This window comes from Ciconia boyciana, chromosome 8 (assembly GCF_034638445.1).
Source record: "Ciconia boyciana chromosome 8, ASM3463844v1, whole genome shotgun sequence".
Classification (NCBI taxonomy): domain Eukaryota; kingdom Metazoa; phylum Chordata; class Aves; order Ciconiiformes; family Ciconiidae; genus Ciconia; species Ciconia boyciana.
The window spans coordinates 46152495-46166487 of NC_132941.1; the positions used below are offsets into that span (position 1 = coordinate 46152495).

General features: G+C 37.6%; 1 protein-coding gene across 4 annotated transcripts in view; it reads left to right on the forward strand.

Annotated features, from left to right (window-relative positions):
- The window catches only part of MAPK8 (mitogen-activated protein kinase 8), a 48469-nt gene that overhangs the window by 25769 nt on the left and 8707 nt on the right, over positions 1–13993 (forward strand). For all 4 annotated transcript variants that reach the window (XM_072871491.1, XM_072871489.1, XM_072871492.1 and 1 more), the window contains exons 2-6: positions 110–276; positions 2856–2985; positions 4267–4325; positions 4454–4592; positions 9472–9637. In XM_072871491.1, the coding sequence (XP_072727592.1) occupies positions 155–276; positions 2856–2985; positions 4267–4325; positions 4454–4592; positions 9472–9637 (616 nt within the window). In that variant the 5' untranslated portion in view covers positions 110–154. The remainder of the gene's footprint in view (positions 1–109; positions 277–2855; positions 2986–4266; positions 4326–4453; positions 4593–9471; positions 9638–13993) is intronic.

A 13993-nucleotide genomic window follows, 5' to 3' on the forward strand; every position in this document is an offset into this window, starting at 1 on the left:
TATAGGACTTATAATACACAGAAGACATTTCCCAAATAAAGAATTTTGCTTTTTGTCAGATTACATACAGTTGTAAAATCTTAGTTTTTCAAGTTTTATTTCTTTACAGGCCAGAAGCAAAATTTGGATGAAGCAATCTAACTAAGTTGCCGTCATGAGCAGAAGCAAGCGTGACAACAATTTCTACAGTGTTGAAATTGGAGACTCTACTTTCACTGTATTGAAGCGGTATCAAAACTTAAAACCAATAGGATCAGGAGCACAAGGGATAGTATGGTAAGGTTTCTTTAAAATTTAAATGTACTTTTAGGTTCCCTTGATAGAATTTTCTGAGTCCTTTAACTGTTGTGTGCTACTGAGTAGGAGTGTGGAGTACTACCTTTTACATGCAAAATGGCAATAGTAATAGTTAGCTGATTTCCCTCAGCAAGGGCTGTTGCTGTTGCTTTTTGACCCATGTTCTTTCCTGCTTCCGAACTGGTGCCCTTCTGTGCAAATTCAGTCAGCTGTAGTGAGTCACATAAATTAATGGGGGGGAAAAAACCTGGATAAAGAAACTAATCCTAATCCTCAGCTACACTGCTTACAATAAACAAAAGCCAGAAATACTCTCTATATAATACCTGATGTTTGTGAATGCTTTTAGTTCTTGAAATGGTTTGTTAGGGGCCTGTTTCACTTAGTTTCATAATCTAACTAGTGCCTCATACCAGTTAGTGAGCATTTGTGATGCTGCCTGTCATTGTAATATGTAAATACCTGGTGCGGTTTAGGAAAATATGACTTGACAATATAATTCTTTGAATAAGAGTTCTGCTGTGTAGACTGAGGAGTGTCTGATTGATTTAAGATCAGTGACAACTAGCTGCTTGTAGGCACTGTTTCCTGTTCAGTGACATTACCCCAAAGGTGGATGTTGGTTTAAGCTTCTTGAGAGTTTTTTGAATGTTCAAGAGAAGGATGTAGATAGCACAAGACCTTGCAGACTTTCCAATTTATTGTAACTCCAAAGATGCTCACCAGGGACATAAAAATACAAAGAAACATCAAGGAAGAGAAAGGTAGGGAAAACCTTCTCAAACACTTTTCTCTGTAACCTCTTTACCGCCTTGATCTTGTCTTGATCAGTGTTTAGAGAATGTGTGGTACGGGTGTGTTTTTAATTTGTATTTGTGTTTTAGCTGGGTTAATAATAAAATAGTGTGCTTAATGCAAATGAAAACTTGAAGGCTAGTACTCTAGGAAGAATTGTTTTGGAAATGGTAACTTCTGGCATTAAGAATATTTGGTCTGCAAGTAGCAGCAGCAGAAAAACTGATCTGAACTTTGTTTGCATGTGAGTTAATATAATGAGGATGTAGACAGTTGTTTAACTACAGTCTGTTTAGTTGCTACAGAAATGCCTGCAAAAGCTTTAGATGTTATCACTGCCCTTCTGATTCCCAGTCATACGTTACTGCCTGTTTTCCAAATTTGCTGCCCCTCTGAGAGCTGAGGTCCAAAAATGGACCATGCAATTACTCTAGTGTCGTTCTGTAATTGCTGCTAGTGGTAATTGAAGCCTTTTTAGTTAAACCACTCTGATGACGCTGAGGACTGGAGTGCTCATGTGGTTAAATCTTGCCCATGTCTGGAGGAGATAGGGTGTAATTGTTGTGATTTGGGTTGGGGTTTTTTTGTTGTGTTTATTTGTTTGTTTGTTTTAAACTGATCCAACTTGATTTGGAGGAATATTAAGCAGATGGCCTAAAGGCTCAACCATATCTAATACTGAAACAGACTCCAAGGCTACCGTTATGTACTGGGGATGTAGAAGTTTAAACACTGGTACAGGAGTCCCATGTTGGCAGTCTTTCCTGGCCACCTCTTTGCCACTCTTTCATGAGATATGCCTTATCTTGGGGGTAGGTGGGGGAAATTCCAGATAGTGGAAAATGAAAACCAAAGAGAGTTACCAGTATATAACACACTTTTTAAAGTAGTTAGTTGGATTTAGTAGATGCTGACTGGCACATGTTCTTCATTAGGTTTGAGTACCATCCTTTCTAATAGACAAGAAAACAGTATTTTCCCTGCTGAGGCTTTTTTAGTAACTGATAAATATTTCCTGAGTCTGCACGGTAGTCAGCTGTTGTATTACCTCTTCCAGGAAACAAAATCCGTTCCTTCCTGTCATGGAAATGTGACACTTACGGGAGTTGACCCCAGTAACAGTCTTCGTCAGTTAAACAGCCTGTGTCACTGAATCATATGACAGTCTTGGCATTAGTCTGCACACAGAATGTTATTCTTCCTTTTTACCAAGTAAAAGCCAGTGACATCAAGATGTTAAGGCTTTCCTAACATTTTTATTTTGTTTTGTCTTGACATTGATGTTCTCGGTGTCCGTTTTAAGGACACCGAGATATTAAGCAACTGCATAAGTGAAAGCATGGGACCTTTGTATAACCTGCTTTTCCTCTCTCCTTCTCCCTTCCTTTCAGTGTGAAGGCTTTGCATAAAATTGATGTGCTTTTTATGTTTGAAGTGTTTTGGATCTTTTTTAGGTGGTCTGTTCTTGAGTGCCAGTGAGTGGCAAGAGCTTAATATCTTTAGTAAGATATTTTAGGAAGCAGAGATCCTGCATTTTTCTTGTGGAAATTGTAATGTGTTAGTACTGTGAAGCTGGGAAACATTTCTAAATTTTGAATCGCTCAGCATATAAGAGCACTTTGCTATTACACTCCCTAAAGCTGAATAATACTGGAAATTTGGTTTATCTGCAGACATGATACAAGGTATCTGGAAAAGGTGGCAACTGCCACAGCTTAAATGACCTTGACACTGAGATGTAATAATGTTATTTTTAATTACAGTGCAGCTTATGATGCCATCCTTGAACGAAATGTTGCAATCAAGAAGTTAAGCCGACCATTTCAGAACCAAACCCACGCTAAAAGAGCCTACAGAGAACTCGTTCTTATGAAGTGTGTTAATCACAAAAATGTAAGTGCAGTGTCCTGCTTTAAATGTTGAAGAATTAACTAGAAGGTTATTCTTTGTAAAAGTCTTAAAAGTGACTTCAGAGGATGGCATCCTCTGTAGATTATAGAGATTTTCATTGCATGGCTGTTTCTCCATGATAAGTACAGAAGGGTCTTTCAGAAAAGCTATTACTGGCTAGTGTTAATACTTGCCCAGTCTTTAAATGCCCCCTTCAAACTCAGGAGGGGAGTCAGTGTTACATTGCTACATTTTACAGGAAGCTGGCAAATAAGAATACTGTGAGTGGTAAGTGCATCCTTGTTTCTGTTGCTTCTGCTAGACAAAGAGGAGGAAAAAAGGCTGTAATAATTTTTTGAATTTTTTCCTGGTGCATGAATGAGTTAGGAATCTTGTGCTGTGACAACAGGAACTGTCTGATGTTTAAGAAGCTCTAGAGTGGAAGAGATCACAGAAATGGGGAGAGAATAAGTGATAAATTTATCAGAGTTGGACTACAGAGGGCTGGTATTGGCCATTTTCTTCCTTCGGAGAGAGCTGCGTGCCATCTTTCTCACCTTCCCTCTTAATCCCCCTTCAGCAAGATAAAATTCCCCCTAGCTGCTAGGGGTGGAGACAGTCATAGAAGACTTACTCTGTCTTTTAGCTACTTGGGAAAATTTCATATTTTTTCTAAAGCAGAGATGGTTTACATGTGGGTTCTCTGAAGGGAGTTTTGCCTAATAGCATAATTTGTATGATGATAAACTATTGCAAGCCTGCCTGACTCTTGATGAGTAGTAGCTTGACCTGTTTCTGCACATCCCATCCATTCTTAGCAGCTGGGAAATATCCTAAAGCAGCTCCAAGAATCTGTTTTTCTCTTTGGGTGGACTTGTTACTTCACCGCTGTCAATGGCAAAGTGGTATCTCTTAGGTAGTCTTTGTCAGTTCTTAATTTTGTTTTACCTCATATGCAGTAAAAATCTTACCAGCTCTCGTCAAACTGAAAGTAGGAGACAGTGGAAGATTGACTAACTTCCTTAGGTTTTAAGCTTTGAATATAATCTTGTTAATGCACACAGAGTGTCTTTAGATTATGTGATTTGTGGAGAAAAAATACTCCTCCTAAAATCATTACCATCTATTACAGCATGTTAGGCCTAGTTGAGCCACTAAGCATCTTGAGCTTCAGTGTATTCCAGGAAGTTTGCATCAGAATATTGGGTATCGGTTTTGAAATGTAGACTTTACAACTTTGGTATTGCTGTGGTGCGATTATACTTCCTCTCCCCCTTCCTACAGATAATCGGCCTACTGAATGTGTTCACACCACAAAAATCCCTGGAAGAATTTCAAGACGTGTAAGTCTGATTTGAACTAAAGCTGAGAATTAATTTTAAAAATATTCAAGCGGAAAGATGAAGAAGGGAAAGAATACAATAAAATGGCAGTATTATCTGATTATTATTCTTTTTTTTTGCTTCATAAGCTACATAGTGATGGAGCTCATGGATGCAAATCTCTGCCAAGTGATTCAGATGGAGCTAGACCATGAACGAATGTCCTATCTTCTTTATCAAATGCTGTGTGGTATCAAACATCTTCATTCAGCTGGAATTATACATAGGGTAAGTGAACGTAACTGTGTATGTTTTGCATTGCACCTGGTTTTGCCTTGAGTATTTAAAAGGCAGAAAAAATTCAGAAATAGGAGCACAAAGGGTGATCCATAGCCTGTCCCATAGGCAGAGAGAGAAAGCTGAAAGGAAATCATCACACTTGCCTTTTTCTGGAATGAACCTTTTGAATATTTGAATGATTTGGTAATAATCTGCACAGAGTAAATAAAGATTTTTGCAGTGAGTTACATTACCTCCTCTAATTCTATATAATGCTCTATTTCAGTAGTCATGGCAGGAAAGAATATCTGAAAGCGTCTCTGCCTTTATTGTTTTGGTAACCAAACCTGAAATCCCATCCTTTGAAAGAACTGCCCATTTTATTTCTGCTCTTCTACTAGCAGAGTAATGAATAAGTATCTGAAGTCTCCAGATAAATAGATGATAATAACTTGTAAGTGGAACTTTCATACACCTGTGTGTCACAAAGCATTCACTCAGACTGCCTACAGACAACACTGACTACTGCTTTTTAAATGGCATGTGTGTGTTGCAATCCAGTGAAGAAATTCTGAATTTAAGGTTGCCTGTTCAAGTTGAACATCTCATATATATTTGTACATAGTGTAAAGATTGCTTGAGATTGCCTAGTTACAACTTTTCAAATATAATCTCTGCTATTTTGGGAAACTGTAAGCTTGTATTTCTATAGTGCTACATTTTTCATTGTAATTTTTTTAGAGAGTTTTAAGTTTTCATTTCTGAAATGATGCAGAAGATAAAATTAAACTTATTCATGTGTGATACTTTCAGTCATTACTGCATAGTCTTCCTCACAGATGATGTACATAGCAAAGTAAATCACGAATGACAATTCTGAGTGCTACCACAGGAAATTGCTATGTTATGATGCTTGTCCAGTTCAGTAGTCCACCTCATGGTGACCGGGGTTTTGAATGGCCTGCAAGCTGGATCTGGTAGTGTGACGCTCCTGTTCAGAATGCTGTTTTTCCTTCAGGGGATCTGGGACTATTATTTGAATAGAGAATACGGTTTAAGTGGCCAAACACTGCTTCCTTATGCTCAGCTAGCTCCAGTGCTCATCAGCTGCCTCATTCCAGTGAGGAGCTCATGGAGGGAAGGTTGAAGGCTTCCTTGCATGCAATCTGCCCTGAACTGCTGTGTTTGAAAGAGATGGGAGAGGGAAGGTAGGCAGAAGCATCACCTACACCCAGGCATTGCACCCTGCACTTCTTGGTCTGCATGTGGGCATTGAGACAGGCCATTGGGCTTCTTGCATTATTCTGGGAATGCTAGGCAAAACTAGGATACTTCACTTACCACAGCTGTGGTATTATATTGCTTATGACTGATATTATGCAGCCCTTTGTGTCCTAATACATGCATCTGCGGGATTGAAGTAATGGTTTTGTACACAGCTTCACATTTTCTGGTCTCTTCAGTGCTTACGTATGCAAGTTTAATGCTGTGGGTTTTCCCAGGTCTTTTTCATTTTTGGAAAACTGCATATTGTATGGACATGCTAGAGTAGGTAACGTAAGTGTCCCTTTCTGTGAATCTTAGCACAGGCAGGAGGGAGCTTCTAAAACTTCACTTGCTTCAAGGGCGGTTTGCACTCCTGTAAAGCCGGCATCAAACCATTGAGCCTGTAGAAGTCATGGATAAATGTAAACATTCATACATTTATAGAAAAGAAGTTAACTACTCAGGTAGTTGTTGGGCAGGAGTAAAGACAGCTTTGAGGATAGAATTCCTGCCTCTGTAAATATGGGTGACGTCTTCGAAGTGCTTCATATTGTGCCGTGATATGAAGTACAGGGATAACCTATTCAAAAGAGACTATAGATAGAATTGCTATGTAAATAGTAACATATGTATGCATGAATGCTTTTGAAGGACATGGGCAGATATATTTCACTTGCATGTCTTCATGGTAGATTTTCAGCTGACAATCTGTTAATTGAGCACTTCTCAGACTTTGTTAGAAGATTAAGTCTGTTCAGGCAAAACGTTTGCATTACTTACCTGCTGTGTGTGTAACACCTTTATACTTCAAGGTGTAAAGTATCAAAATCCTGTTTCTCTGTGGAACATGTTAAGCAAAACCTCAGAAGACAAGGAGGGCATGCTTGAAAAGGGACATAGTTCCTATGGACCGTGTGGCTGCAATAGTGACTCTTTATACCACTCTTCTGGGCTTTTCAGCACCACTGTCTTTAATGTCTAAAGCTAATTACTTTTTTGAAACTAGGTACCCCTTAAACATAGTCTGCACTATTTTGGCTGCCCATGGAGCATTCTGGCTATGAATCTAGTGTACTTCTTTAGTGTCCTCTAAAGCTTTAAGCTTCTTTTGGTGTTGGTAGTTTCACATTGGTTTTTAACTGGATTCTTCAGCTTCTAACACAGCTGCAATAATCTCAGCATCTCAGTAACTTTTTCAAAGCTTGCTGAATGACTGAGATTACAACAATCTGTATATGTGCCTGTAGCACTGGATACTATCTGCCATAGAAATAAGTGGTTTTTTCATAGCAAACTGGAGGCACGGAACAAGGCAGAGTTCAAACACAAAGAGTTTCAGACAATTTCACCTAGAAGTTGTAGGGGGCATACTTAGCTGCTACATGAGTGGATAAAGATTTGATCTTGGTAAAGATTTGACTATAGCTTTACACCAGCTTTAACAGATGTTGGCAAATGAACATTACTGTGTTCAAAACATTTTGCAGAGATGGAGTTTCCAGCAAGTGTAGAAGTACACATTCATTTGTATTTCACAATCTGAGGAGGATGAATGATCAGTGTTGCAGAGTTGTGCTTCACTGACTTGCTGAAGGACACAAAGTGTCTCATTAGTCTTGCATGGAGGCTCTGAAACGTATTCTGCCTGATTTTGAGCACTTAACAGAAGTGCCTAGTTATGGAAACCCTTCACACAAATCTTTCTTTAGAAAGGGAAAAGCCCATAGAAGCCATCAGTTACCCTCCAGAGATGCCCCTCTCTCCCTGTCTGGTTAATGGGCAGGTGGCCATGAATAATCTCTGTTTTTCAGGCACTGACATTTTACATTTTTAAGGTTAGGCAAGATATCTTCTCCTATAGGTTCTGGATATATTTAAACAGCCTAACTAACTTGATCACTCTTACAGGAGCCTTTGAGTCCTTGTTTATTTAAAACATAAGAGGTATTGGTTCTGCATGAATTTGGATGCAGTGTAAGTCAACTCGTACCTCCATCATTTTGAAGGACAGTTCTGTATTCCAAATTACAACATGTTCCTAGGCTTCATGACAACTACATGATGTTCAGAAATTAAGGATGGGCAGTACTCTGTAAGCTTTTGCTTTTTGTCCTCATAGTGATTTTTCTCTTGCAAAGGGAAGATCTCTTAACATTTTCAGTGTTAATCCTGCAGCTTTGGGGAGGATGAGTATAGTTAATACTATGAGCATCCACCTGGGATTCTGCAGTGAACATCCTCCAAATAATAGAAATGTGCAAAAATAAAGCTGATAATAAACAGGATTGTAGCAGAATCTGAAAGATGCATATTAAATAGCTGGAATGCCTTATAATACTTAAATTCATTCGTGGTGTTTAAGAATCTTTTAAGCCAAAGTTGTCTGCAGTATCTTTGTGTGTGTGATTTGGAAGTGCCTGTGTGAATATGTAAGTATGCAAGACTTTTAATTATCCATTAAAATTCTGTTGTTCTGGAACTCTTTTTTGTGGTTTCCTCTCTAATGCAGCTTTCTTAGCTTTCTGAGGAGTTTGCTGAAAGCCATACAAATACAAATGAAAACTACATATATCTTGCAGATAGCCACTTTTAAGTCTTTATGAAACAGTGAAAGATAGGGCTGTTTAACAAATGCCTGCAGCTCAAATGCTGGAGTCCTCTGCCACATCTTGGGTTTTTCTCTCATTAATCTCAGTAAAGTGTAGGCAGAAAGGATCCAAGCCTTATCTATGTTGGCCTGTGTGCTATGAATGATTTTATGATGACAAACTTATTCTGAAGTTATTCTGTTTGTAATATTTGCTCTGTGACATTCAGATGTGTGTAAGATCCTCCTGAGATAATGACCGAGTATGCCTGTTTAGTGTCCGTATAAATAGATGTTGTAAAGCCGCTATTGTCAATGTGGTTTTAGGGTTCAAGTGAAGAGAATACAGTTACCAAGTTTCTAAGATGATCTGAAGCTGTATCAGGGCATTTTCCACTCCAATTTAATGATCATTAACTTCTGGCAGTTTTTCAATGGTGCCCTTTTGGGTTTGGTTGCCAAAATTAGTATAAAACCAAATCCTAAATGGGAAACTAAACCTCTGTGAGCACAGGGATTTCCTTCCTGTTCAGAGAAACATCTGCATTGGTTCAAAAGAGGTAATGCAGCCTCAACTAGCAAAGAAGCCTTTTACTTTTTACATTCATGTTATGATATTAATAATTCTTGTGTCACGATGATTATTGCATCAGATAGTTTAAGCAATTGTCATGTTACTTGTATTCTGCATTGTAGTAACAACAGTTGTTCCACTGGGCAGTTTCTAGACCTTTCCTCAGAGCTAACATTTCTTACTAACCTCAATTTATTTCAGACATTGCTAACATATCTTGTAACACTGGTTGTATTTTCCTTCTTTAATTGCTATATAAATCTACAAGTACAATAACGGAATTAATTCTGTAGTGTGCTGAATGCACATGAATTAATGCAAGGGGAAAAGAAACTGCAGTTATAGCAATGACCTAGTTGTATATGTGGAGTTTAATGTTAGCAGTATTATCTTTTTAAAATGTGAACCACAGAGTACTTTGTGCTTGTCTTAGCAGTCATATATGATGTTTCTTTTTAAAGGATTTAAAGCCCAGTAATATAGTAGTAAAGTCAGACTGCACTTTGAAGATTCTTGACTTTGGACTGGCCAGAACTGCAGGAACTAGTTTTATGATGACGCCTTATGTAGTGACTCGTTACTACAGAGCACCAGAGGTCATCCTAGGGATGGGATACAAAGAAAACGGTCAGCAAATATAGTCTTTCTTTGGCATAGCTTTATTTTTTGTTTGGCACACCACATTTTACATGTTAATGTTTTTTTTCAAGCTGTAGAAATTTTATAAATTAGCTTTGTGACCAAATTGCAGATTCTGGATACACCAATTTGTTTATTCAACTCAACCCATTAGAAATGTTTGCATTTAATAGGAGAAGAAATTGAGGGCCTTGTTTGTTTAAAAATTTAAATAACTTGCTTGGTAGATTAAGTTTCATCTAGGAAGAACTGGAAATATATTTTCTTAATACGTGGTATGTACCTTGATATACCTTCACCTGACTTTATTCCTGATGAGGATGTATATTGTAATTCATCAGTAAATGTGTGTCCTAAATTTAATGTTTAAATAACTGTATTCAGTATAGCCTTTCAGGATGTAGGGAACTTAAAGGCTACTACTTGAGACAAGAATGCAGAGAGTGCTGTCATGAAGTATCATAGATTCTTTGAGGTCCATGACTAATTCCAAGGAAATGTGTTTACTTTGTCCCTCTGCTTGCATACATTTCCCTCCTCTTTATACTCGCTCTGTGGCCCTTCTTCTCTCATGTCTTCTACCAGAAAATAAGGAAAGGATACAGCATTTGAGGGAAACACATGATCAAGTACATTGCATCTTCTGAGTGAAACAGGTAGTATCCTCTAGGAAACCAAAGAATGTAACATGTCATTCCTGAAATTCTGTTGTAGCGGCCCCAGTTCTGCTGCCATTGCATTGATCCACTGTCGCTGTGGTCAGTTCAGCTCGCTTGGTGTTTCCACCTCAGGCTGGCACAGTGCACAGAGGTCCCTGTTTGCCGAGGGTATTTTAAACCCTCTATTGATTAGTCCTCCAGTAAGGCCTGTGAGGTGCCCTGATGCTTGAGGCTTCGTTGGCTGTCTCCTGGTGATGTGAGGTACAGCTCCTCAGGTTACTGACACAACTGGGGCTTGCTCAGCTTTTCAGGATTCTTAATATAGTCTGCAGGCTACCCTGGCAACTGCATACAATTAGGGCAAGTGACTTCAGGTTGTGTGTAAGCGACAGAGAGTTGATTTTGCTGTCATTTATAAAAGCCAAGAAGAACTTCTGTCGGTGTTGACAGTGAAAGAAACCAGCTCAAAGTAATGAGAATAGATAATTTTTGCAAGGCTGTGGTTTTTATTTCTGTTTGGATCGTTAGTGAGCATGAGAGGATGTACATTCCTTCAAATGGCCTCCATGGTTGGCTATTTTTCCCGTAATTTAGAAGTCAGAGGTTGAGTGGAGCAAGCTTAAAGTTTTTTTTTTTTAACTGCTAAAGTTTTGTAGAAAGCATATATTTAAGTTTGTCTGTCTTTTCTTTTTTCCCCCAAGACTTTACATTGGCCAGCTAAGAGACACTAGATAAAAGAACCTAAGGCTGTAGTCTGAGTCACACAGCTGCCTTACAGAAAGAATTGCTACAATGGAAGTCACAAGTTTTCTGACTTAGCTTGCCCAGTTTACATTTTGCTCTTAAATATTAAGTAATTTTGAGTTGCAAAAGTGTGAAACATTCTTTCCACTAAAATGTTGCTTAGATTATTATTGGAGTTAAGTAGATCGTGTTCTAGAGCACCCTGTCATGCTAATGACAATTCTGTTCCTTAAGCAAGCCTGAATTGTGTTGTGCAGCAGAATATAAATAAAAATTTACTTTCATATGAAAAACTATCATGTCTTCCCCAAAGCCAAATACATGATCCTTGAGTTGAGAATGATGCTTTTGGAGAATATAAAAGTTACATCTGTTGGCTGAGTCAGAAGAGAGTCTGCATTTCCATATGTACTGTTGTCATTAAAAGGCTATTTACATAAACTGTTACACTTCTCAATCTCTGCCTGATGAGTTCCTTGTTTGTGGAGCTCCCCTGACAGGGAGGCAAGGCTGCAGGGGTGAGGAAGGCAGGTACAAAGGATGTACTTACAGTAAGAGCCATGGGCTGTCCAGGATCCTCACCTGTTAGCATTGATGCCTATTTTAGCCCTTTAAAAACCCATAGTTAAATTAAAAGTTAACTTACTTAATTTAGAGTTAAATATTGAAAATTGACCGCTAACATGTTTAACATTAACATTTAGTGTAATTGAACATGGTCATCTGGCAGCTTTATGCCATTTCAGTGCCCTGCTGAACTTATGTGTGAAGATTGCAATATATGTTTTGATGACTGAGATACATACTGCAGAGTAGCGTTCTTTTGGTACTATACTGCGCACATATGAAATCTTTAATTGTTTTAAAACTAGCAAAGATCCCAAACAAACTGATGACAGAGTTAACTTCTACATAGGTTTTGATACTGAAGGAGATAAAGAGCATTTGGGTATGTTACATTGAGAAACCAGGCCTTGCAAACTCAAGAAATTCAGAACTGAAGGACACCAAAAGTGTTTGTGCACACGTACCTTAACATATTTAAATTTATGTGCAGTTATGTGCATGATTACCAGGAAGGAAGCACTGAAAAGCAAAGAAAGCCCCAAACCCTCTGAAACTACTACTTTTAAGTTTCCTAGTGTGTATACTGGGTTTGGACTTCATTTTTACTTGATATTTTTTCTCTTAGAATTATAGAAAATAGTAAGTTCACTCCAAACAAGGTTTTTAAGAATAAAATACACTCTGTATGACAAGCAGAAGATTTTTAAAAAGATTTTTCAAATGTGTAATAAGATTTTACTCAGTCTTTTATAGAAGTATTCACAGGAGTTGTCCTCAGCGTACAAGTTAGTTTAGCTTCGTAAAAAAGTTAGAGACCTATCAATAGACAGGTTTTGTTTGATTAATGAAGGTGGCAAACCAAAACTCCCCCAAACATCACAAGTTTGGTTTTGTAGGGTGACCAGAAGAATGGTTTCCAATGTTTTTCTTCGCCTCTGAAGTAATTTATCTTCTGAGGCTTGAAGATAAGTCATTGACTCACGTTATTTCTCTTCCCAGACTTATGCATGCAATTATGGGCATCGTTTTTATCGTGTTGGACACAAGCTAATTACAATAGATTTGGGTATATTTTTGTTTGTGGTGGCAGCAGATTGTTTTGCAGTTGGAAAAAGTCAACATTCAGATTTTTATTTAAAAAGTCAAATGTAAAACTTGGCTTTAAATCTTTGGGTCTCTAAGCCAAAGAATATGTACTTTTCTTAAGTATTGGAAAAGCGTTTTTAAAGAAAAACCACCAGTAATCATAAAATGTTGACAATCATTTTTTAAATGAACCAGGCCCTTAATTTTGACCTATTAATATGTACAACTATGATCTCCTATCATATGATTTAGATACCATTTTAGAGGAACTTGTAAATAAGGGGGAAGGAATATTTTCAATAAGAAGCAACGTTGTTTGCTTGATGTTGAGCTCCTTCAGAACTTTTACATGTGATTTTTAGTATACAATTGTTCTCATTTAAATACCCTTCTTATCTGCTTAATTGAAATTCCAATGTCATGTTTGACATTAAAGTATTCATAATAATACAAATGCATTATTATGACTTCAAGAAAACTTTTGCATATGGAGTTAATAGTATCTCTGAAAGCAACCACAAAAGAAATGGACATACCTGTAAAAAGTAAACTTGTGCATCTTTGAGTATGTCTTCTGAGTGATTATTTTAAGGTAATGTAGAAAATGTGTATTTCATAGCAAAAAAAATTGCTTTTGAGTTTTTCTTTTGTATAAGATGTTATTTCAGCATAACTGGAGAAATATTTTTAAACAAATAATTTTAACTGAAAATCTTTTAGGAGCATACTAATATTGTCATTAACTGATCCTCTAAAATTCTAAGTGATCTTTTACTGATTGTGTTTGCTTTTTATTTAAAGGGAGAGAGAGATGCATGGTAATCTGACTTTTAGGAAATACTTGATGGCAGATTTTAATTCCTATGTAATAACCAATTAATTCTCCTCCTACAAGTATAGACTGTTTAGATACACAGTATTTTTAAAGGTCAGTTTACTTTGCTACTTTTAAAATTATTCCTACAACTACAATGGAATTACTTGCAAGAAATAAAATTATCTTTGGTGCTCCAACCTAGTCTATTGGCAGAGGTAGCTTTGCAAGCCTCAGAGCTTGGAGAAGGTCTTTACTCTGCTTGATTCGTGTGTATCTCTCTCCCCCCCCCCCCCCCCCGCTCTAGCTCTTGCTGTAGCACTGTGTTAAACAAAAGGATGTTTTTCTGCCTTGTATTTGAGACAGTTAAAAGCTAATCCTTATATATCATGTAAAGTGTTTTCATTGATTAATATAAAGACTTGCTCTTCTTCCTGTGCTGTCTCTGCAGTTTATAGGATGCAGTCATGTTAT